The sequence below is a fragment of the Lipotes vexillifer genome, unplaced genomic scaffold, assembly GCF_000442215.2.
Source record: "Lipotes vexillifer unplaced genomic scaffold, Lipotes_vexillifer_v1.1 scaffold1824, whole genome shotgun sequence".
Lineage (NCBI taxonomy): Eukaryota > Metazoa > Chordata > Mammalia > Artiodactyla > Lipotidae > Lipotes > Lipotes vexillifer.
In genome coordinates this window covers 257,770-279,347 of record NW_006789288.1, presented here as the reverse complement: position 1 = coordinate 279,347, position 21,578 = coordinate 257,770, and the positions used below count along the sequence as shown (strand labels likewise).

The 21,578-nt window shown below is 40.1% G+C and overlaps 1 protein-coding gene across 1 annotated transcript in view; it reads right to left on the bottom strand.

Annotated features, from left to right (window-relative positions):
- Positions 1-933: 933 nt before the first annotated feature.
- Positions 934-21,578, bottom strand: part of BDH2 (3-hydroxybutyrate dehydrogenase 2) — a 22,902-nt gene continuing 2,257 nt past the window's right edge. Inside the window, exons 2-10 of the mRNA XM_007462456.1 lie at positions 20,125-20,216; positions 19,239-19,317; positions 17,557-17,653; positions 15,651-15,759; positions 10,167-10,227; positions 8,646-8,759; positions 4,628-4,686; positions 3,925-4,017; positions 934-1,250 (exon numbers count right to left, since the gene is read on the bottom strand). Coding sequence (XP_007462518.1) covers positions 1,197-1,250; positions 3,925-4,017; positions 4,628-4,686; positions 8,646-8,759; positions 10,167-10,227; positions 15,651-15,759; positions 17,557-17,653; positions 19,239-19,317; positions 20,125-20,196 — 738 coding nt within the window. The 5' untranslated portion in view covers positions 20,197-20,216 and the 3' untranslated portion in view covers positions 934-1,196. The remainder of the gene's footprint in view (positions 1,251-3,924; positions 4,018-4,627; positions 4,687-8,645; positions 8,760-10,166; positions 10,228-15,650; positions 15,760-17,556; positions 17,654-19,238; positions 19,318-20,124; positions 20,217-21,578) is intronic.

Sequence of the window (21,578 nt, the reverse complement as noted above, 5' to 3'; positions counted from 1 at the left end):
CTTAAAATCAATGGACTCTTCAGGGATGTTAGTCAAAATATCCTTTGCTGTCAGATTTTATTTTATTATGTTTTATTTTTTGCTGTCGGTTTTAACTTACTTTCATCAACTGCTTGTTCTTCCTCATACATAAAATTTTAAACTTTCATTGTCCATTTCAAAATTTTCCTTTTTAATATTACAGTTCTGAGATGAAAGATTAACTGCTCATTTACTGAGTACCTACATGTGCATCACACCATTTGGTCTTTTGCGGTAACAACAAATAAAACACAAACATAAAACCCTGAAACTAAAAGAACGAGAAAAAACTTCTCCCTAGTAATCTGTTATGGAATTATTTCCCATGAATTTAAATTTCTTATTGAAACTTTTATTTTCTTTAATTTTATTTGTTTCCTGTCACATGATTTATTTCTGTTTCTTCATCCAGAGACTATTTCTAAGTTTCATGTTCTCTTGTCTGTTATCTCAGAATTTGGTGAGGAAATCTATACTTAATCTAAAAAATATTCTTCAAACTGACAATACTGTAAGGTAGTTAACTATATGTTTCTTATGTCCATGTCAAATACTGCTTATTTTAATAAAGACTTTTTAGTTAGACTAAAAAAAAAGTATTTACTTATAAGTGATGACATCCATTAAGGATAAACAGCTGATGATTATTTTTCTTTTACATAACAGATCAACAATATATAGTCCTGAACCTAAACTCCTTTAAGTGTAAGTTACTGAAGCCAAACTCCTTTATACCTTTGCTGTTCATTTATGACCATGTAAAATTTTAAAATTAGTACCCACATACAGAACCAATGCAGAATCGTACAAAAATATTTGAATACTGAAAAACAGAAGTAAAATAGAAATGAATAGCTTTTTTCTTAAAAAAAAAAACTTCCTTTTTTCTTCATATTGACATTTTAATTTTATATACTTAGAAATTGAGGTTTATTCTTAAAATGTTCTTTTTGCAGTGAGTTCATTATCTCACCTATCTACAATGATTTCAGAAGAGATTACAAAGAGATGAATGTATCTAAAGAATCAGACTCTTGTGAACAATGACATCATCAAAAAGGTCTTATTTTCATTAATATGCCATTAATAGGAAAGAGAGGATGGGTGAGTTTTCTTCATAAGCAGGTTCACTGTAGACAGGAACAGCCTGCCTTCCCAGCAAGGAGATCCTGAAATCACAAGCTCCAGCCTCCATCAATGATAATAGGATTACCCGTTACATAGGCAGACTGCAGTGATAAACACAAGGAGATAGAACAATTAACCAGGTTGTGTTTCTTCAGTTTTCCTGACTGAGATAGCTAAACAATTTATCCTCAGAGTACCAGGAAACCACACTTTCAACAAATAGAAATTAGGAAAATCTGAATTAAATTTCAGATGATTTAAAACTGCTGAGTGTTCTTGTGATCTGGATCTGACTGGCCTCTGGCTGGTGTTTGAGCACATGTCACATCATTCTAAGAGTGTCTGGACTCAGAATCAGAAAATTAAGAAATTTTGTGATATAGAGCCATTACCTGAATTAGGATAAAGTATAGGCTAAAATAGTACATTTTCATTTTGAATCTCAGAAGTATTCTAACTAGCTGAGTTTTATGCCACTAATAAACCTTTGAACATAATCAAGTGTGTCAGTAACAAAGTAGTAATGTCATTACCAAACAGAATTTTTTTTAAAAGATGTATATTTAGTTAATCAATATACATGGGTAATTCCAGGTACTGAAGCACACTAAATGTCTTTTTAAAATTTATATGAGTAATAATTATAATCTATTAACCAAAAAAAAAATTCTATACTAGTTTCAGACATCCAAATCTGTACAAAACTAAAGGAGTTTAAAAATTACTGATTTTTTTCCCCATAGAATTTTTCATTTTCCAAAGAATTAAAGCTGAAGTGATTCTTGTGGTAGAGGTTTAAAAATGTTTTTTGTTTTTTTTTTGCGGTACACGGGCCTCTCAGTGTTGTGGCCTCTCCCGTTGCGGGGCACAGGCTCCGGACGCGCAGGCTCAGCGGTCAAGGCTCACGGGCCCAGCCGCTCTGCGGCCTGTGGGATCTTCCCGGACCGGGGCACGAACCCGTGTCCCCTGCATCGGCAGGCGGACTCCCAACCACTGCACCACCAGGGAAGCCCTAAAAATGTTTTAACTTAAACATGGATAATAGACTCAAATTTGTGTTCCTAGTTTTAAATTCACCTAAAGCCTGACACAATGAAAGAGGCTGGAAGGAAAGACATCATAACAGAAGTACAAGAGTGTTTTAAAGTTCAATATATATTGTATAGCACAGGGAACTCTACTCAATACTCTGTAATGGCCTATATGGGAAAAGAATCTAGAAAAGAGTGGATATATGTATATGTATAACTGATTCACTTTGCTGTACACCTGAAACTAACACAACATTGTAAATCAACTATACTCCAATAAAAATTAAAAAAAATAAAATTCAATATATGAAGACTGATCATATAAAGTAGATAAACTAGGGGGTTATTAGACACTCTACCAAGAAACAACCCCAATTTCTCCAAGTTTTTTTTAAAAGGCAAGCTTTCTGTTTTACATATGGACTCTTCTGGATCTTTCTAAAAGGACAAAGGTCCTTTTGTTGCACATTTCAAGCCAGAACATTCCCAAATATTTGGTAACCTAAACCAAACCAGGGCTAAACCAGGGCAATTTAGCTTATCAGCAGTACCCACAAATCAAATGAACTCTTGTGAAGATACAGATTCAAAGAAATCAGAAAGGTTAATGTACTCAGTCATTCATAATCTGCCTAGTCATTTCCTCAGCTATGAACAACTGTTGTTAATAGTTCTGAGAAGTGGTAACTGCTCTGTCAGTAAAACACTTCAACCTCTTTATCTGTCACATTCACCATCACCTGGTGTGCACCAAGTTACATTGAAGAGGGGCTAACTGATCAGTAACACACCTCCTCACTCCCACCTACTCCCCTTTCCTTCTCTCTTCTCTCTTCCAGTTAGTTCCCTGGTCGTGTACTATTCACAGACATAAAGCAGAGGGGGAGCTTCCCTGGTGGCACAGTGGTTGAGAGTCCGCCTGCCCATGCAGGGGACACAGGTTCGTGCCCCGGTCCGGGAGGATCCCACATGCCGTGGAGCGGCTGGGCCCGTGAGCCATGGCCGCTGGGCCTGCGAGTCCGGAGCCTGTGCTCCGCAACGGGAGAGGCCACAACAGTGAGAGGCCCGCGTACCGCAAAAAAACCCCCCACAAAACAGAGGGGATGTCCTTGTGCTTTATACCTTATAAGAAATATTTCTTATGAAAGAGTTTCTGCTTTCACAGCTGTTTGCCATTAAAAAATATACAGTAGCCATTAAGGAAAAAACTGATTACTAAATAGGTGCCAAGTGGAAAGAGACAGAATTAGGAATTTCCATACGTGATGATAAATACGTAAAAATTCATAGGGAAAAAAAAAGAGGTACTGGCATTGTTCTAAACAAGTCACCAGTAAAACTGAAAACACCAGATGCCAATTCTGTAACCCTTTCCCCATTTCACCCGAAGCTCTCATAATTTTGGAGGTTCACTGGTTTGATTTACAAATCAAATTTACAAATGGTTTCCCAAATTGTAATTTTTGGAAGTAATTATAAAATTAAGCAATTTAATTTTTTTCAATCCACCGCTTCATTTGCTATCAGATTCAGTGACATGTAAAGTTGAATGAGGAAGAGTTGATGGCTCAGATCAAAGTGGCCTTTTTCTATAAGCAAATTAAATCAGAACTTATTCCTATCTTGTAAAAGCAGCATCTTAGCACCTACACGCCGTCACTCCCTAAATCATACTATTTTGATGAGCAAACTGTGGCCAAATGTGATTGAGGATAATGAACCTCCTGGGAAGAACAGTGCTTACTTCATCAGAGGCCAGGTACACGCAGAGCAGGGCTATTTCCTCTGCAGTTGCAAATCTTCCTGTTTTCTGTCTCTTTAGGAAATCGCTCAGTGCCTGGAACCAGAAACCATACCGGACATCAGTGATGTGAGCTGAAGTAACTCACCTGCAACACCTTCAGAAGGTCAAAGGCAAGAGGAATCTACAAAGGTACCACTGGCTTGTTGCCTTGATTAATTATACATGATACAAGATACAGGAGAATATCATTAATATCATTAATTGTGGACCAAACAGGACTGTGGTGACTCCCAATCTACTCAAACTACTTGTTTTATACTAAAACCTACAGAGACCGTGACAGATCAGAAAGATAATATTAAACAAGAGGGCATTTTCATATTTTTTGAAAATGTGGTAAAATGCACATAATATAAAATTTACCATCTTAACCAATTTGAAGTGTACAGTTCAGTAGTGTTAAGTCCATTCATATTATTGTGCAACAAATCTCCACAATTCTTTTCATCTCGAAAAACTGAAACTCTATACCCATTAAACAATAACTCCCCACTCCCTCTCCCCCAGCCCCTGGCAACCACCCTTCTACTTTCTGTCTCTATGGGTTTGTCTACTCTAAGTAAGGAAGGGGCATTTTTTTTTTTTTTTTTTTTTTTTTTTTTTTAACCAGAGGATTTAAACCCATTTAAAATAGAAGATATACCTCTTCAGGATTTGGTCTGGCTTGTATTCTTTCCTGCAGAGATGGGGTATCAACCGTTCCTAAATCAAAGGAGGGCATTCAGCTTGGTTACTTACTTAGACTGAAAAAGAAATTGATGATTAAATTTTAAACTTCCTTTCCATATGACACAACGATCAGTGAAAGCCTTCTCCATGACTTGGAGTGACAATTTCACCGCTACCTGCCTGCTTTCTATTTGATAGGCTTATAAATTCTTTAATAAATTTCTGTGATTTTCAAAAACACAAACTAAACTTCTTTGTGAATTATGTTAGGCAAAAAATGACACCCAGCATTCCCAGGACATACTTTAGTCACATCACATTGATAATGACACTTTATGGATTTTAAGCACTGTTATAGGTATTATCTCAGTTAATCCTTGCAACAACCCTGAGATGTATTATAGATAAAATCATACAAGCACTATATCAGTATAAGCACCCAGACTACCTAACGATCTCAAAAACATTCTCTGCTGTCAGGTTCACTCTGGGGGGATTCTCAGGGACAACTCCATGCCCATCACAGTCCTCGATAACTTAGGTGGCTCTTAATTTTCCTCATTATCTTGCCTATTTTCATTGGTTTTAAATTCCTGTTTTACCCATTGTTTCGTATTTCTCATCGAAAAAATATAATTTTATTTTACTTAAAAACAAGGAAAATAATAATGACTAAAAATTTTTAAATCCCACTTAGTTCACATTCTTTACAGAGCAAGTTTCCATACATTTCTGTTAACTTCTGTGATCTGCAAATTCTCTTCAGAGGGCTTTCTTCTGCTGACCGTACTCCCGGAGACCACATGATCTTTCTAATGTCATAGCAAGTGATTTCACAGTCATACTCTCAGCTCCATCCTTAGACAATGCTCCTGGGTGTGCCATAGATTTGATGTTTGCTTGGAAATCATTTCTTTCTTTTTTCAAAAATATTTTTTTATCGGGGTATAGTTGATTTACAATGTTGTGTTAGTTTCAGGTGTACAGCAAAGTCAGTCTTTATACATATACAAATACCCACTCTTTTTTGGATTCTTTTCCCATATAGGCCATTACAGAGTATTGGGTAGAGTTCCCTGTGCTATACAGTAGGTCCTTATTAGTTATCTATTTTATATATAGTAGTGTGTATATGTCAGTCCCAGTCTCCCAATTTATTATCCTCCCCGCCTTGGAAACCATTTCTTAATTTTATTATCATTTGCCATTCCTCTGGAGAGACTGGGAATCTTCGAAATCTGCAAATCCTGGCTCCTTTTTGTTTAACAGCCCTTTCCTTAGCTTGTCTCTGTGCTCTCGCATTTCACTGTAAGCAGGCAACACTTTCAATAGGCTGGGTGGGAGCTGCCTTGGCTACATCACCTGGTTCATCAGGAACATTTTCTACCCTCCACAGTTACCGCAGGCAATAGTGTTGATGAAATTTCTTAAACCACAAAGCGAAAATCTCTTTGTATCCAATTTCTGGTGATATTTTCCTCACTTGCCTCATCAATAGCTTCCTTAAAGTCCACAATTCTACCAACAGTGTGTTCAAGGCACCTTAAGCATTCACTTAACGCCCTCCTCAAAATCCTTAAATATTTAACAGCTTCCTCCCGCTGAGGCAAATGCTCACCAACTCTTACATATGGCCGGTATTAATGACTATTACATGAAAACTCTGTAGCCAGCCTATGCCTCGCACTTCATTCCACTGTCACCTGACTCTGCTGTGTCCCTGGCACAGACCGACACACATGCCACTGTCCACACCAGTCTGGTGTTGAAGTGTTGTGACTATATCATCAGCACCAACCCAGACACACTCATTCCTTGTCACATTTTCTTTGTGACTGGCTCAGTGAGTCACAGCTAGTTCCTTGTTCCAGACAGTGGGAGAATATATTTTCCAATCTTCTGAAAAGTCCAGCTTCAAAACAACCACATTTTCCAAATCATTTTGCCATTTATTCCACTGGGAAAATGGCACCAAGAATAGCTAGACTCAAGTATCACCAACGTGTATGTTAAAACCCAGCGAAACTCTCTCTCCTGTAACCTCCTCTTTCTTGGTGTTACCTAAGTTTACCGTTCTAGTCCAAGAAAAATTAAACAGAACACCTCAATCATGGAAATTCTGTCCCTTGAAGGTTTTTTAGTAGAGTCTCCCCCTTTCCTAAGTCAGTGGGTTTCAACCTGAGGGGAGACCATGATGAATTACATCAGAATTTTCAGCGGCACTTTCCAAACTACACACAGTGCTCCCCATCAACTCCTTCTCCAAATGCTGACATGCCCCTCAGGTTTTGAAAGGTCCCACAGGTAACTGAATTGCTTCCCAAACCCACAATACCAGTTGTGAACTACTAAGAGAAACCTTGATTCTGGACATGGAGTATCGAATTTCTTTTCAGAGAGGAAGCTGATAATTCTTCTTAGGCAGACCTCATTTTGCTCTCTTTGGCTTGTCGAGCTTCACAGATACATTTTTTTACAGATTTCAGGGTTGTGCAATGCTTCTTCAAGCAAGTCTATAGGCACCACTTTTCCAACAGTATTTCTTTGCTCACGTCATGTCTCTGTGTCACATTTGGTAATTCTTGCAATATTTCAAACTGTTTCATTATTATTATATTTGTTATGGGGATCTGTGATCAGTGATCTTTGATGGTACTAGTGCAAAAGGATTATGACTCACTGAAGGCTCAGATGATGGTGAGTGTTTTTTAGCAATAAAATGTTTTTGAATTAAGGTATGTACATTGTTTTTTTTAGACACAATGCTATTGCACACTTAATCAACTACAGTATAGTGTAAACATAAATGTCCTTTCTACTCATAGTAAGTTCTGCTTTTCTCCTTTCCTTTATATGAGGGGCCAGCATACTTTTTGGTCAAAAGCCAGACAGGAAATATTTTTAGCTTTGAGAACCATTTGGTCTGTTATAACTACTCAACTCTGACTGCAGCATGAAAGCAAACTTAACCAATATAAAAGCAAACTGGGTATGGATGTACTCCGATAAAACTGTGTTTACAAAACGGGTGGTAGGCGGGACCTGGCCTGCAGGCCATAGTTTGCTGACCCCCTCTTTACAGCATAAAGGAAGGTATGAATCCCTCCTTTTTGTTTATGGGCCACCCCAGGTGATGGACATGACTCAGTGGCTCCCTGCATCTGGGAGGCTCCTCTTTCTTCCTGCTGTCCTGTGAGCATGGTCTACGTTTCAACTTTCCCCTGACGAGGCCATCCGGGGCTTGCTTCCAAAACACCAAGCCCTGGCCAGTTATGTCTCTCAACCACAGGGTTTGGAATTGTCCCCATCCACACAAGCAGCATTTAAACCTTTTGCATCTGTTAAATCAAAAAGGCATCACTTGTGCTAAAGCCCATGATACAAAACCTACATTTAATGCCTAACCTAATTGCAGTTTCAACCTTTCAACAGAAATGTAATCTTAATCAACCAGTCTGGAATTTTCTGGTTAGCACCGATGAGGTAATTGGGCCCCTGTGGACCCTCTCTATCCCCCTAGAGGAAAAAGAGGCAACCTGTAGTATAAAACCTGTGCCATCCCCTCCCCCTTAAAAAAGCAGTCCCAGCCCAGAATAACCTTTTCTTTTCTTTTGCCAATGACCTCCTTGCCCCACCCTTCTTTCTATGAAAACCTTCCACTTTTGTATATGGCTCCCTGGAGCATCCTTCTAGTTGCTAGATGAGATGCCACTTGATTCATGAATCGTTGAATAAAGCCAATTAGATCTTCAAATTACTTGGTTCAATTTTGTCTTTTAACACATCTGTGGATTATTCCTAATGACTTACTTAGGATCTCTTTCCCAACTTACCATTGGACTGTTATCTTAATAAGCCTGGACTCTTTTTTCTTTGGAGCTTTTCCCAATGACAATACAACATGTGGTAAACAAGCTTACATAGATACTTTTCACAGTGGCAGCCGGGAGGTCAGAAAGGACAAGTTCATAGTCCCACAGTGCCCAACTCACCTGGACACACACAGTTACACCGGATACCCTGTTGGATGAAGTCTGCAGCAACAGACTTTGTGAGACCAATCACAGCCGCCTTGGTTGTGCTGTACACACACCTGTTCACAACTCCTGAGAATGAAGGGAAGTTCAACCGTTAAAGGAATAAAAAAACACAGTCAACTTTAGGAAGCAGGAGACCATTGTCATGCTTCCTCACACTCCACCATTTTTAAGATTTTATTTTTTTGATGTGGACCATTTTAAAAAGTCTTCATTGAATTTGTTACAATATTGCTTCTGTTTTGTGTTTTGGTTGTTTGGCCTCGAGGTATGTGGGATCTGAGCTCCCTGACCAGGGATGGAACTCAAGGCGAAGTCTTAACCATTGACCACAGGGAAGTCCCTGCAACCCTTTCTAAAAATCGATATCAGATTTTCTCCTTTAATAGAGCTAGTTTCTGAATCTGGGAAAATAATATCATTATTGGCACAGTTCAGTTGAGACTTTGGTGTTGAGATGCTGCACCTAAGTGACAGCAGTGGCTTTAGTTTTTCATTATCAGTTGGTAGAACAAAGAAATTTAGGGTAAAGCAAAGCAAAACAAAACACAACCCAAACAAACCCAGAGGCTTAGGCATTTCTTTGCATTCCTCTCCTGTGCAGGCTTACTGTGTACATCCTTGCTAAGAGAAGGAATGTTATCTCAGCAGTAACTACTTTATTTTCAACTCGAAATCCATCTGTGCCAGACTGTGACATTGTCCATCATCTCCACTTTTGCACTGCAATCTGGCCCTTCAGCTTGACTTCTCATCTAGGGCTGGATCCAGTGTCTTTGTGAAGCACTCCCCCAATCCACAGGCAGAGTTACGTCCCTGCTATTGTAACAGCACTTTGTACAGCGCTCTGTTATGATCCTATCACACTGGAGAAGATGTGCATTTGCCTGACTCTCCCCCCTTTTAGACTGTGAATTCTTTGGGGTCAGGGACATCTAGTGGGTGTCTAATACATCTTTTTTGATTAATTAAATGTATAAATGTTTCATTTTCCCCGTTTGATCTTCATTTCCATATCCATTAGAAGGAATAAAAGGTAGAGCAAAGCAAACCAACTTATATTTAACTTTATGACTGTTTCACATCTAAGGCAAAAGGACTGGTACTTAAGAAACTTTAGAGCAATTTTTTAAAAAAGCAGTTTTGAAGTTATGTGTGGGTTTTATGATCTCTGCTATGCTTGTTCCCTAAACCCTTAGCTCTTGAAGGTGTGTGACTAGGTGTGTCATGATGCCCAGAGGAAGACATACCTACCTTTGATGCTCGATGCCACAGAGGACATGTTGATAATGTTGCCAGATTTCTGAGCAAGCATCTGCCAAAACAAAACAAAGACAAAAAAAAGATGCTATTCTGCAGGCTAAGAATACTACCTCTTTAAAAGATGTGCATTTACTTATGGTTTGCAGGACCATCTTATTAGCTACTAACATTAAGCACTGTTGCATGTTAAGGCCCAGAGGAAGACATACCTACCTTTGATGCTCGATGCCACAGAGGACATGTTGATAATGTTGCCAGATTTCTGAGCAAGCATCTGCCAAAACAAAACAAAGACAAAAAAAAGATGCTATTCTGCAGGCTAAGAATACTACCTCTTTAAAAGATGTGCATTTACTTATGGTTTGCAGGACCATCTTATTAGCTACTAACATTAAGCACTGTTAAGCATGTTAAGCATTTTTTTTTTTTTTTTTTTTTTTAACGGATTTTCTTTTCTTTTTTTGGCCATGCTACGCAGCTTGTGAGATCTTAGTTCCTTGACCAGGGACTGAACCCGGGCCCTTGGCAGTAAAATCACGGAGTCCCAACCACTGGACCACCAGGGAACTCCCTGTTAAGCAGTCTTAATGGTCTCACCCAATCATTGCTGGGAATTGATGGCTTGTGTACACATTGGCAGGAACATTTCCCAGGGGTTTACTGCCTTCCTGTGGCACAAAAGCATCAGCAAGACCAAGAAGGAACTCTGAGCTAAATGAAAGACTAATGAATGTTAATGTTACTGTATGTTCCTGATGGAAAACTCTTTCTCCATTCATCACATATTCAACATATAGTTGAATACCTACTGTGGTCAGGTACAGTGGTAGGTCGAGGAGATTCAAAGAGAAATGACTCAGTCCCTGCCTGCCTATAGAGCTGCCAGTCTGATTGAAGTGGCTGATATAACCTGCCTCCAGCAAGAGGAAAGACTGTCACTGGGGAGGGGGCGGACGTGGAAAGAAGGGACCAGGCTGCAGGGCACTCAGAGGAGGTCTGATTTTTTTGAAAGCTAGAGCGTTAATCAGAAAAATAAAAGAGAAGGGCATTTTCTTCCCAAGGAAGTGGGAAGAAGGGACGGGTCTGGTTGTAAGACAGAATGTGGGAGGAATAAAGCTGCAGAGGCCAGTGGGGCTGAATTTACCGATTTTGGCTTTACCCTGAAGGCAATGCGGTGGAGACAATGAGGGGTTTAATGCAGAGGGGGAGTGGCATGTTCAGATTTGAAGATTACAAAGATTACTCTGGCATCTTGTAGAGGAGAGCACTGGAAGCTGATGCAGGGATTTAGGAAAGGAGTAACGAAAGTAGAGAGCAGAAACGTAGCAGAGGTGGAGACAGCCGAGGTACATGAGCAGGACTTGGTACATGGTTACATGCAGCGAGGGCTGCTCCCCGTCTAGGGCAGTGTTTCCTAAGAATACGTCCTTCAGAATCCCACACAGAAAGTGTGAAAGTCTTAAGAGGAGGGTCTGTGGCTGTTCTGTCCTCCTAGACAGGGTACACAGCAGCCAGTCAATATGTTTCAGTGAATCAAAATCTCTTGGGGCTTCCCTGGTGGCGCAGTGGTTGAGAGTCCGCCTGCCGACGCAGGGGACGCGGGTTCGCGCCCCGGTCCGGGAAGATTCCACATGCTGCGGAGCGGCTGGGCCCGTGAGCCATGGCCGCTGAGCCTGCGCGTCCGGAGCCTGTGCTCCGCAGCGGGAGAGGCCGCGACAGTGAGAGGCCCGCGTACCGCAAAAAAAAAAAAAAAAAAAATCTCTTGAGGTGCTAGGTTAAAGTGCAGATTGCTGAGCTCTGCCCCAGACCTAAACAAATATATCACTGAAAAAAGCTGCTATGAATTAAAAACTGTTTTCAGATGAACTTATATTTAATTAAAAGATGTATGTATGTTTTCAAGATGATGTAGGTATATGCGAGGGCATGGGCATGGGTATCCACCCACCAATGTTTGGGGGGGAAGAAGCCAGAGTTGGAGAGAATTCCTGCCTCGTGGGCACTAACTTACTGAAATCAGAGGCTGCAGGGATGACCATAAAGAACAAGGAGGAGGTGGTGAAGCGTTAAAATAAGTGCTGGGGGAGGTGCAGAACAGAGGAAGGAGAACCAGGATATGCTGTGTCACGAAAATCAAGTAAATAGCTTCTAAGAGGGAGGAGTCTCAGTAGGCAGTGTAAAGGGTCAAAGAAAAAAGTCACTTCTGCTGGGGTGAGTTTATCCAGCAGCTTTCAAGGAGGTGTAGGAATGGAGAAGGTGAATAGTTGGATGATCCAGGGATGAGTTTGCCAAGATCCTCTTTTTCCTTATAGTATTCTTACTTTCTGTTTTGATACTTAGCTACTGATCGGTACCTAAGAGCAGAAGGTCTAAAACAACCCTAAGGTATTATGTTGAATGGATTAAAAGGATAAAAGGAGAGGCTGAGGTGACCCAGTGAAATCCAGAAGATGGCAGGGGAAGAAAATATTGAACCCAACTTGTTTGTCTGTATAATAAAGAGGATCATAATGAAATGGGGTCCTCATAAAAAAAAGACCAGGAAAATTAGTAAAATATAACAGTGTTGAAAACGAAGCCTTAAAATTATTCTTTCTTATCCAGTTTAGCAAATAACATAACCCATTTACATTACTTTATTTTCCCAGTTTCACTGAGGTATGATTGATAATATATACAATCCATTTTTAATACATATGGAATACATGTAGCCCAATTTAATATATAAAGATGGGCTATTAAATAAGTTCAGTCTCTGATCTTCTGAAATGCAATAAAATCCTCAGGAAGAACTTTAGAAAACAGTCACCTGGGAGATGCTACTGCTGCCCACTAACACTTGGACTGTCCATTCAGCCCAGGTCTAGCCACTGATTCTAGAGCCCAGTCCTTGGGTCCTTCTGTGCTGCCTTCTCAACACCAGCTCAGCACCTGCTGTCATGGTGTGAATGCTCTTCTTGGCTCTGCATGCAACAGCCCTCTCTGGCAGGTACAACAATAAAGTGAGTGCCTGGATGTAGTAATGCTGTCTAGGATTGATCTCCCAGAAGCTCAAGCGGATGCTACAAAGAGCTCTGAAGATTCCCTCTAGCTGCATCTAATTAGTCCTACTGTGACGCAGCTCTTCTGCCCCCACTGACCAGAGCCCAGCTTCTAAACCTGGCAGACCATGGCTTCTTGGGTCTTCAGTGATTCCATGCTTGACCTCCACCTGGACTGACGACCTAGATTCATTTCTTCATCCAGCAAATGTTTGCTAAGCAGCTCTATGTGCGAGAGACTCTTCTAAGATACAGCAAAGGAGAACACCCAAATATCCAAGACCTCCCCGAATCCTCGTTGTAATGGATCCTCTCTTCTGGTGGACCTCGGATTCTACACTGACCTCTCTCTTCACAGTATCTTTAATTTGTTCTCTGCCTTCTGACTGCTCTTCCAGTCTTGGAATGGTTTTCTGTGTGCTTATCCATGAACAAAATTTTCCTACAAGTGTTCCTATGTTTTGACCATCTGACTTTTCAAATCTGCCTAGACTCTAAATCCTGGCTTCCCCTGGAAAGTTCTATCTGGTATATGTGCATCATGGTTAATGAACATAATTAGGGCTGGAAAGGACTGTGTAATCTATCACCTTCATTTTAAATAGAAGAAATAGACGCCGAGAGAGCACAGGTGCCATCTCCCAGGTCCTGTGGCGAACTTAGGGGCAGAGCTCAGGCTGTTCCTAAGGTCTTCCAATGCCACATTCCAGAATCCCAGGTGAAGTCGGTTAGGGTCACTTTAACAAGTGGCACCGACTCATTCTGACTCCCCATCCCAGTCATTAATAACTCTTAGGATTTCTTACAGATGAGTTTCATTGGCTCATATGGATTATTGTTAAGATGCTTTAAATCATAGACAAACTCACTAATTTGCAAGTTAATGTTTGGTATTTTAAAAGTTAACACTTAACAAGTTTAAATTTCAGCTCCACTGTATCTCACACCTATGTCCTTCCCTGATATTTGTCAAGCATTCAGTACTGCAAATGAGTCTCATATATGTGTAAGTCTTATTCACTTGACCTGAGCTTTCCTCTTTTACCACAGCCTCTGCTTTTCCTCATATCCTGTGCTAAGGATTAATCTTCAAAAAATACATTTAAGTTCCAAATAACAGATTCTCATGAACTCCAAATAAGCAAAAAAAAGGCAATTTATATTTTTTAAAAATTTCCTAGTTCAACATTCCATGAGCCAACCCAAAGATTCCTTCTAGGGGCTAAACAAGCAGATTAAAAAAAAATTAGTTTTTTTTAGTTACTAAGTCAATTTCTCTAATTTTCCTTTTAGCATTCATCTGTATCCTTCTTGACATTAGGCTGAATGTCCAGAGCAAAGTATCTGCCCTGGCTTGCCATCAAAAAACTCTTCCCCTGCCCTGGATTGGGCAGCATTCAGTATGTCAGTCATCTAATCCAGCTGGAATGGAAGAGAAGCATGGCTCTTCTGCATTTCACTAGGGTTCAACTTACAGCCTTGAACTCAGCTGGTTCTGTACAAATTCAACCTCGTTCATTGTCTGAGCCTGTTTTGTCTGCTACAACTGGCTTATAAGCTCATTTGAAGTCAATGGTTTTCCATATTTATACCCCCCCCTCCCCCAGAGAACCTAGTGTGGTGCTTTCCATCAAAAGGCACTTAATGCTTGTTTGTAAAATAAAATGAAAAACAGTCAGGAGTTGTGTGAAGGCTGGCAAATTCAAGGGTAGCAGACTCAGGAGGAATACTGTCTCCTTAGCACAGGCTGTCTCTCACCTCTCTGGTACCTCTGTGGCTCAGCTAAAAGCAGGAGTGCAAGGAGAATACTCGGGGTACAGAAAAGCAATGGGGTACATTCCCCTTCAGATGGGGGCGCCTAGAGGCTGACATTCAAGAAGGGGCCCAACTTCAAGGGTTCAGATCCTGGCTCTAACCACTTGCTAGTTATATGAGCTTGGGCGAGTTATCTAACCTCCCAGTTTCATCCTTCTGCACAGTGGCTGTGATAGTACCTACCTCATCGGACTGCTTTGGTCCCACATGCCCCCTTGCTGTTCCAATCCCTGGAACCCTCTTCCCAGATACCTGAACGGTCAGCTTGCTCACTTCATCGGGACCTCTATGAAAATTTCACCTTATTAATGAGGCCCTCCCACTAGACCTCACTGATAGCCTAGCTTCTCTTTTTTTTTTTTTTTGGCCATGCTGCGCAGCTTGTGAGATCTTAGTTTCCCAACCAGGGGATTGAACCTGGGCCACCGCAGTGAAAGTGCTAAGTCCTAACCACTGGACTGCCAGGGAATTCCCTAACCTAGCTTCTTTTAAGTTCACTGTACTTATAACACCACACACGTTAGAGTTTACTTCATTACACATTATCGTATCTCGCCCCTCAAAATAGTACCATCCTTATAGAAAGGACTTTGTTTAGTTCTCTGATGTACCTTCTGCACCTGGAAAGCAGCCTGGCCCCTGGTGCTTAATATTCCTTGAATGAATGAAGTGGAAAGTTAAGTGAGTTAATTTCTATGAAATGCTTTGATATAAATGTTCACTACAGGTTAGTCATTATGTTAGCTATTATCACTCTTCAGAGTAGGGATCCTCTCTGGATGTCCAGTATGGAGACCTACTTATCCAGTGGTACTTATCCTAGCGGGGGTGGTCACCTTACTTTAGGAAGAAAGGCCTTGATCATCAGGTACATGCTGCGGAGGTTGAGATTCATTGAGAAGTCCCAGTCTTTCTCCCCACAGTCCAGGATGGTTCCATGATGGACGAAACTGGAAGTGTGATTAAACCACGGGGAAAAAGATGATCGTTGAAAAAAATTTCTATTCAATTTCCTTATCCTTTTTCTTGTCATTTATTGGCTTAGACCATTGTCCTTTCCCTTAGCAAGATTAACAATTCAAACACAGTATCACTTAGTACATTAGGTGAGGAAGCATCCCAACAACATAAGCTAAAAAAATTTATTTGAAGACAAAATCCTTCTTTTAAAAGAAGGCAGGATACAGAAATAGAGGATGTGGTTCTTGCTGTCATTCAGTTGAACTAGAAATACAGTGGTGCATAGGGATCACAACTGACAATATTTTATAATTACATAATTTTGGTAATTTAGAAGCCACCAAACCTAAGAAACTCTATACCTACCGCGCAGGAAACATCACTGCCATTAAAAACAAACGAGAACAGGGCGCTTGGCCTAACTCCTATTTCAAGATCAAGAGTGCCCTCAGGTGGCACAGATTTAACATTCTCAAGGGAAATCAAAACTGAAAGGAAAACCAGTGTCTCAACATCTCAGGGTAGCAAAGTAACACCCCTACTGTACAGTTCTAACATACTGAGTAAACAACGTAGAACAAGACAGAACATTTAAAATAAACTTCACTCTTTTTGAAGTCACACTTCCTCAAGGAAGCTTTCTAAACACTAGAGTCCTAACTGATTTCACTGTCCCCTAGACCAAAATTATGTAATTAATTATAAAATATTGTCAGTTGTGATCTCTATGTACCACTGTATTTCTAGTTCAACTGAGTGACAGCAAGAACCACATCCTCTATTTCTGTTTCCCTTACATTGCTGAAAATTTAACAGATGCTCAAAAACTAATTTTGCTGGTTGTTTTTTTCATGGCTCTGGGTATATTCTCATATGAGGAATGAGCAGGTTATTTATAAACTAGATCATCACAATCGTTACTTTAATTTCCAAACATTGTAACATATGATAAACTATAGATAAACTAAGACTTTTTTTTTTTTTTTACTCTGAATCATGATTGGGAAGAACCACAGAAATATATTAGAAGGCTCTAGAATTTTTCTACCAATGCAGCAGTACAAATGTAACACTACACAAGAAGAGTGGGATATCGGAGGTATCTACTGAGTTCCTGGTTCCTCGCATCTACTGTCATGCCTGAGAAGGGACAGTGTGTACCAGCACTCGCTGTATCTACATGTAGCTGCCCCAGGTCCAGCTTTTCATCATTCATGCATGGTTCAGCAAGCTTGGTACCACCCGAATAAGTTTAATTAAGCCATTCTCTTTGTGCCGTGTATAAAGGTACAACACGAACCTTCTTTTGCTGGGATTGATTGTCCCAGTAAGAAACACTGAGCTTGGGAGGTATAAAAAACTTACTAGAATATGCCAAAAAATTGGCAACATCTTCATTTCAATAAACTGAGTACTTGGCTTCTGGTGTATATATACTTCCTTTTAAAGGCACTCTACTGGAAAACAGTTTTTCTTCTTATTTTATAAGTCCTGGTAGAGCATCAGCAACAAGTCCATTGGCATGAGCCTGTTACCAGCCCTGAGGAGAGCAACAGCGTTAGTACTGGTTGCCTTGCGTGACCTTAACTGCCTTTAGGCCCCAAGCCCATGTCAATGTCTATGGCTGTCTTACTTGTAATAAAAATTCTGTCCAAAATCTAGCCATATTCCCCAAGGAATATATTATGGTTCACAGTGAATAATTTTGCCACATTATCAAAATTCTTTTAGTGAAAGTTGCAGAAATCTTTCTGTAAGGAGAGTGAAATTAAAAAGTTATGAATTACCCAGCAACATTAAAGAGAACATCAAGTCTCTCAATGTCATTGGCGAACTGATCAATTTGTTTCTTCTTTGTGACATCAAGGACCCGAGTCTGAATACCTGAAAAATAAAACAAAGGACACTATTTGCCTATACTCATAAAGAATGGTTAGCCTTGAAGATTCAGCTGTTTCGAAGTGTGAAGACGGCAGTATCTGTCCAGTGGGGCTTTGTAGGATTGTTGATCATTCGTAGGGTCTCTACAGTCTGAAGACTCTCAGCAAAAATCTTGAAGTCCTCCCCACTTTGACCACCCAGTAACACGTCTCTTTCTCCCCCCCCCCTCTATTCTCTGAAACGAATGATACAGGTCTTTTCTGAGTAAAGACTTCACAGTGAAGTTTGAATGATCTACAGCAGATACTTCTCAGTAAGCCAGCAGTAATAGCTGAGAGTTGGCTCATTTTAGCCCATTCTTTTCCCCAGAGGTTGAGTCAGGGCTACAGTAGTGCTGAATTCTGTCTGTGTGAAGGGGAAGGGCAGGGGCGGTGGATAAGGGATTGTTTCTACTTGCGCACTTTACCTTTACGTTAATTCTATTATTTTTTAGAAATGACTCTGTTGGCCAAGGGTACCATCACTTCTGGACAAAATTACAAGTAGAAGAAATGAGAGGCCAGAAGAGGAGATGAAATACTTGAAAGCCAGACATGAGAGATCCGGCATAGGGTCTGAGAGATACATACTGCACTACCTACAGAAACCCCCTGAACATTCTCTAATGAAAGCAGCAGTCATTATTTTTATGCTTAAAAAAAAAATATATATATATATATATATATAGATAGATAGATAGATAGATAGATAGATAGATAGTTTATTATTCTCTTTTGGATATAGAAAGAAAAGGTTATAAACAAAGAAAGACAAGACTGAAATTGAGTTTCAGAAAGACTTCTTTTCTTCTGTGCTTTTCTATGCCAACAGTTTGACTTTGACTTATAGGAATTATAATTCAGTTTAAGTCTAATGCAGTTAACTAGGTCAGTGAACTGATTTGTCTGATCATGGAACCTGTTCTATTTTGCTGGAATAGTCGACTTCCAGGTAAGTTCTCTGTTCTGCTTTCTTTCAGGGTAACTCAAACTGAAGTCCTCTGGTGTTGGAGTTAGGTTCAGTGTGGTGCTGTAAGGGGTAATATACACCTAAATAATCTGGGTAATCTCTTAGGGTTTCTGGTCATGATATTGAAACCAATATTCTTAAACTTAATTTTCGCCTCTTTCTTTTAACATTTTAAATGTCAAGTTTAAATGTAAATTTTACTAGATAATTTAAAATTATGCATATGGCTCACATCACGTTTCTCTTGGACAGCACTGCCCTCAGACGAGGGGGGCACAGTTGTCATCAAAAGGTAACATAACGACTGTTAAATGTTCACATATGATTTTGTAATTAGCTACTGAATCTTCTGACATGTTGGATAAATTAAAAATTTTAAGTAGACAGCTTAAATACTTTGTTTACATTTAAGTGTACAGATTTTTGTCTCTAGGTTCACAGAATACAAATTTGATATCAGAGAATCAGGCTCTAAAAAGAAGGCCAGTGGAGCTGAACAGCTAAGGAATTTTCTTTCAACATGTAAGTACTAATGCTTTATAATCCCTTGTAGACTGAATCCCAGATTCAAGTTGCTTACCCGGGTACTTTTCCAGCTCCTGAAGTTTGAACTCATTGATATCTGTGGCTATGACTTTGGCACCTTCTCTTGCAAAAGCCTGGTAGACACAATGCACAAATACATCCTTTGTTTATATGGTTAAACTGCTCTCATGAACTGCAAGTCATTTAGCCTTTCTCTTTTATCTTATTTTCACTGTGGTTTTCCCTATAAAATGGGTGGAATTTCAAACTATCTAGTCTCAATTGTTACTATTTTTATCATTAATTAGAACAACGTGACATACATTGTGCTTGTCAGCTGACTTTGTTCCTTTAATACCAAATAAAACTTCTTTTTTTTTAAAAAGGATTCTGTTATTAAGCACCTCTCAAAATACTATTATTTTTTGATTTGATAGCATGCATTCTATTTCTGAGCATGTGAGTAAACTCCAAATAGTAAGAGAAAAATGGGTTATATCAACACTTTTCCTCCTAATAACAGTGCATTATTAGCTCTGGTGGGGGGTTTCATGTGTGAGAAGTTGATATAAATTAGAAGGCAAAGGTAACTTGATAGTCTCATAACTCTGGAGTCCTATATCTGGACTGACATAATTTCAGAAAGCCATGCACTTCTGCAGGGTCCCTGCAGTAAATTTATTACGGCGCAGAGGAACTGAGGCAGAGAGAGAAGTTTCTCAGGTCAAAGCTTATCAGTGATGTCACATAATAAACATGTGAGGTATTCATTCCTTTATCTGCCTGGAGTTAGGAGTAGCCACTTTTTTTTTGTAACTTAAGACAACAGAAGAACTAAAGAAAAAAAAAAAAAAGAGCAGAATTAAATACCCGTGGAACCCAGCCACATAATTCAAATACCTCAAAAGTTAGTAAGCAAACAACAAAAGATAATAACTTACTAAGGTAGCTGCCCGGCCAATCCCCTGAGCAGCTGCTGTCAGGACGATGACCTTCCCATCAAGTCGACCCATAATGGAACCTGTGGTTTAATCTAAAGACATGTATATTTAATGGCTTACACTGTAGCACATGGCCTTGTGCAGTAATGTCTAGAAGGAACGGTTCAATGCACTCCTTTAAGAACCTGACGACAGCACCTCTGTACAAATACTCCTACCACTTGAGAATATTCCCATCATTCTCCAAGAATGATTACTCTAAATACCTAGCTTTGCATATGAAAAACATTTAGCAAAAACCACTGAAGTGATAACTGGTGACAGACAGACATCGGACTTTAACCCATCTTCAGGTTTTTTCAGTACCCAGAGAAGTCAGCCTCTGATGCTGATACAGCAGCATCCCCTCACTACCACCCACCCTCCGCGCTGGCCCTCCCTGCACACACTGCTATGGCACTGGGTGGGTCCTTACTACTTGGGGCTGCTTCTTGCTTCCTCTCTTGTAAACTTTTCTTGGGGTCTGCACTATTATCTGTGTTTTCTCCATGTCCCTTGGGAAGATTTCACAGTTGGCCTCAGAGAGTCACTGAAAAAAAAAGAGTTGGAAAATCAGATCATGTCCAATACCCCCATTTTACAGATGAGGGAACTGATTTGACCTGCTCAAGGTCATAGAACTGGTCAATGGCAGAGCCAGAATCAAACTCAGGTCTCCTGACTCTTTTGCTATGTGAACATTCTACCCCACAACGCTGCTGATCCTGTTTTAAAGTTTAAGCATTCGTCAGTAACACTTTAACAGATGCAATCAGTAATTTTTAAAAGGGAGGACTGAGAAATTCTGACATAGGGGAAATATGATGTGCAGAAGATATTTGGTCAGTGCTTGGATTGTAGATCTCAGGGTGAGAGGAATGGCTAGTGATGAGGTTGGGGGTAGTGAAGAGTCAAATGATGATTAAATGAGGCTGTCTGCAAGGAACCAAGTCCCTTCTCTTACCCTGCTGTTCTTAGTGTGTGCCTCTGACCACACACCAACCACAAAATGGCTGCTTTCTCCCAAGACATCGTATCTGCATTCCAGGCAGAAAGAAGGAAAGGAGCAAAAGCCTGAAGTCTTTCAGAGGCCTCACCTTTCTATTCAACGAGTAAGCCTTCCTCCGAAATTCTAGCCTGTGTTTTATTGGCCAGCTCTAGCAGTGGAGGCTAAGAATCTGAGTTTGTTTTCCAGGCTTTACAAAGTAAAAAGGTGGGGGTGAGGGCGTGAGTTGGGTGGATGTTGAGTGAACTAACTGAAAGAGCACATGCACAAAATAACGTCCACAATCAGTCTGCTCAGTTACCTGCCTGATAAAGAGTACAGGTAGGTAGCTAGTCTTGCCTGGAGGGCTCACATGATCCAGTCATTGCTTTTTGAACTTATCTCTGTTCCCTTCAGCCAAACTTGGCTT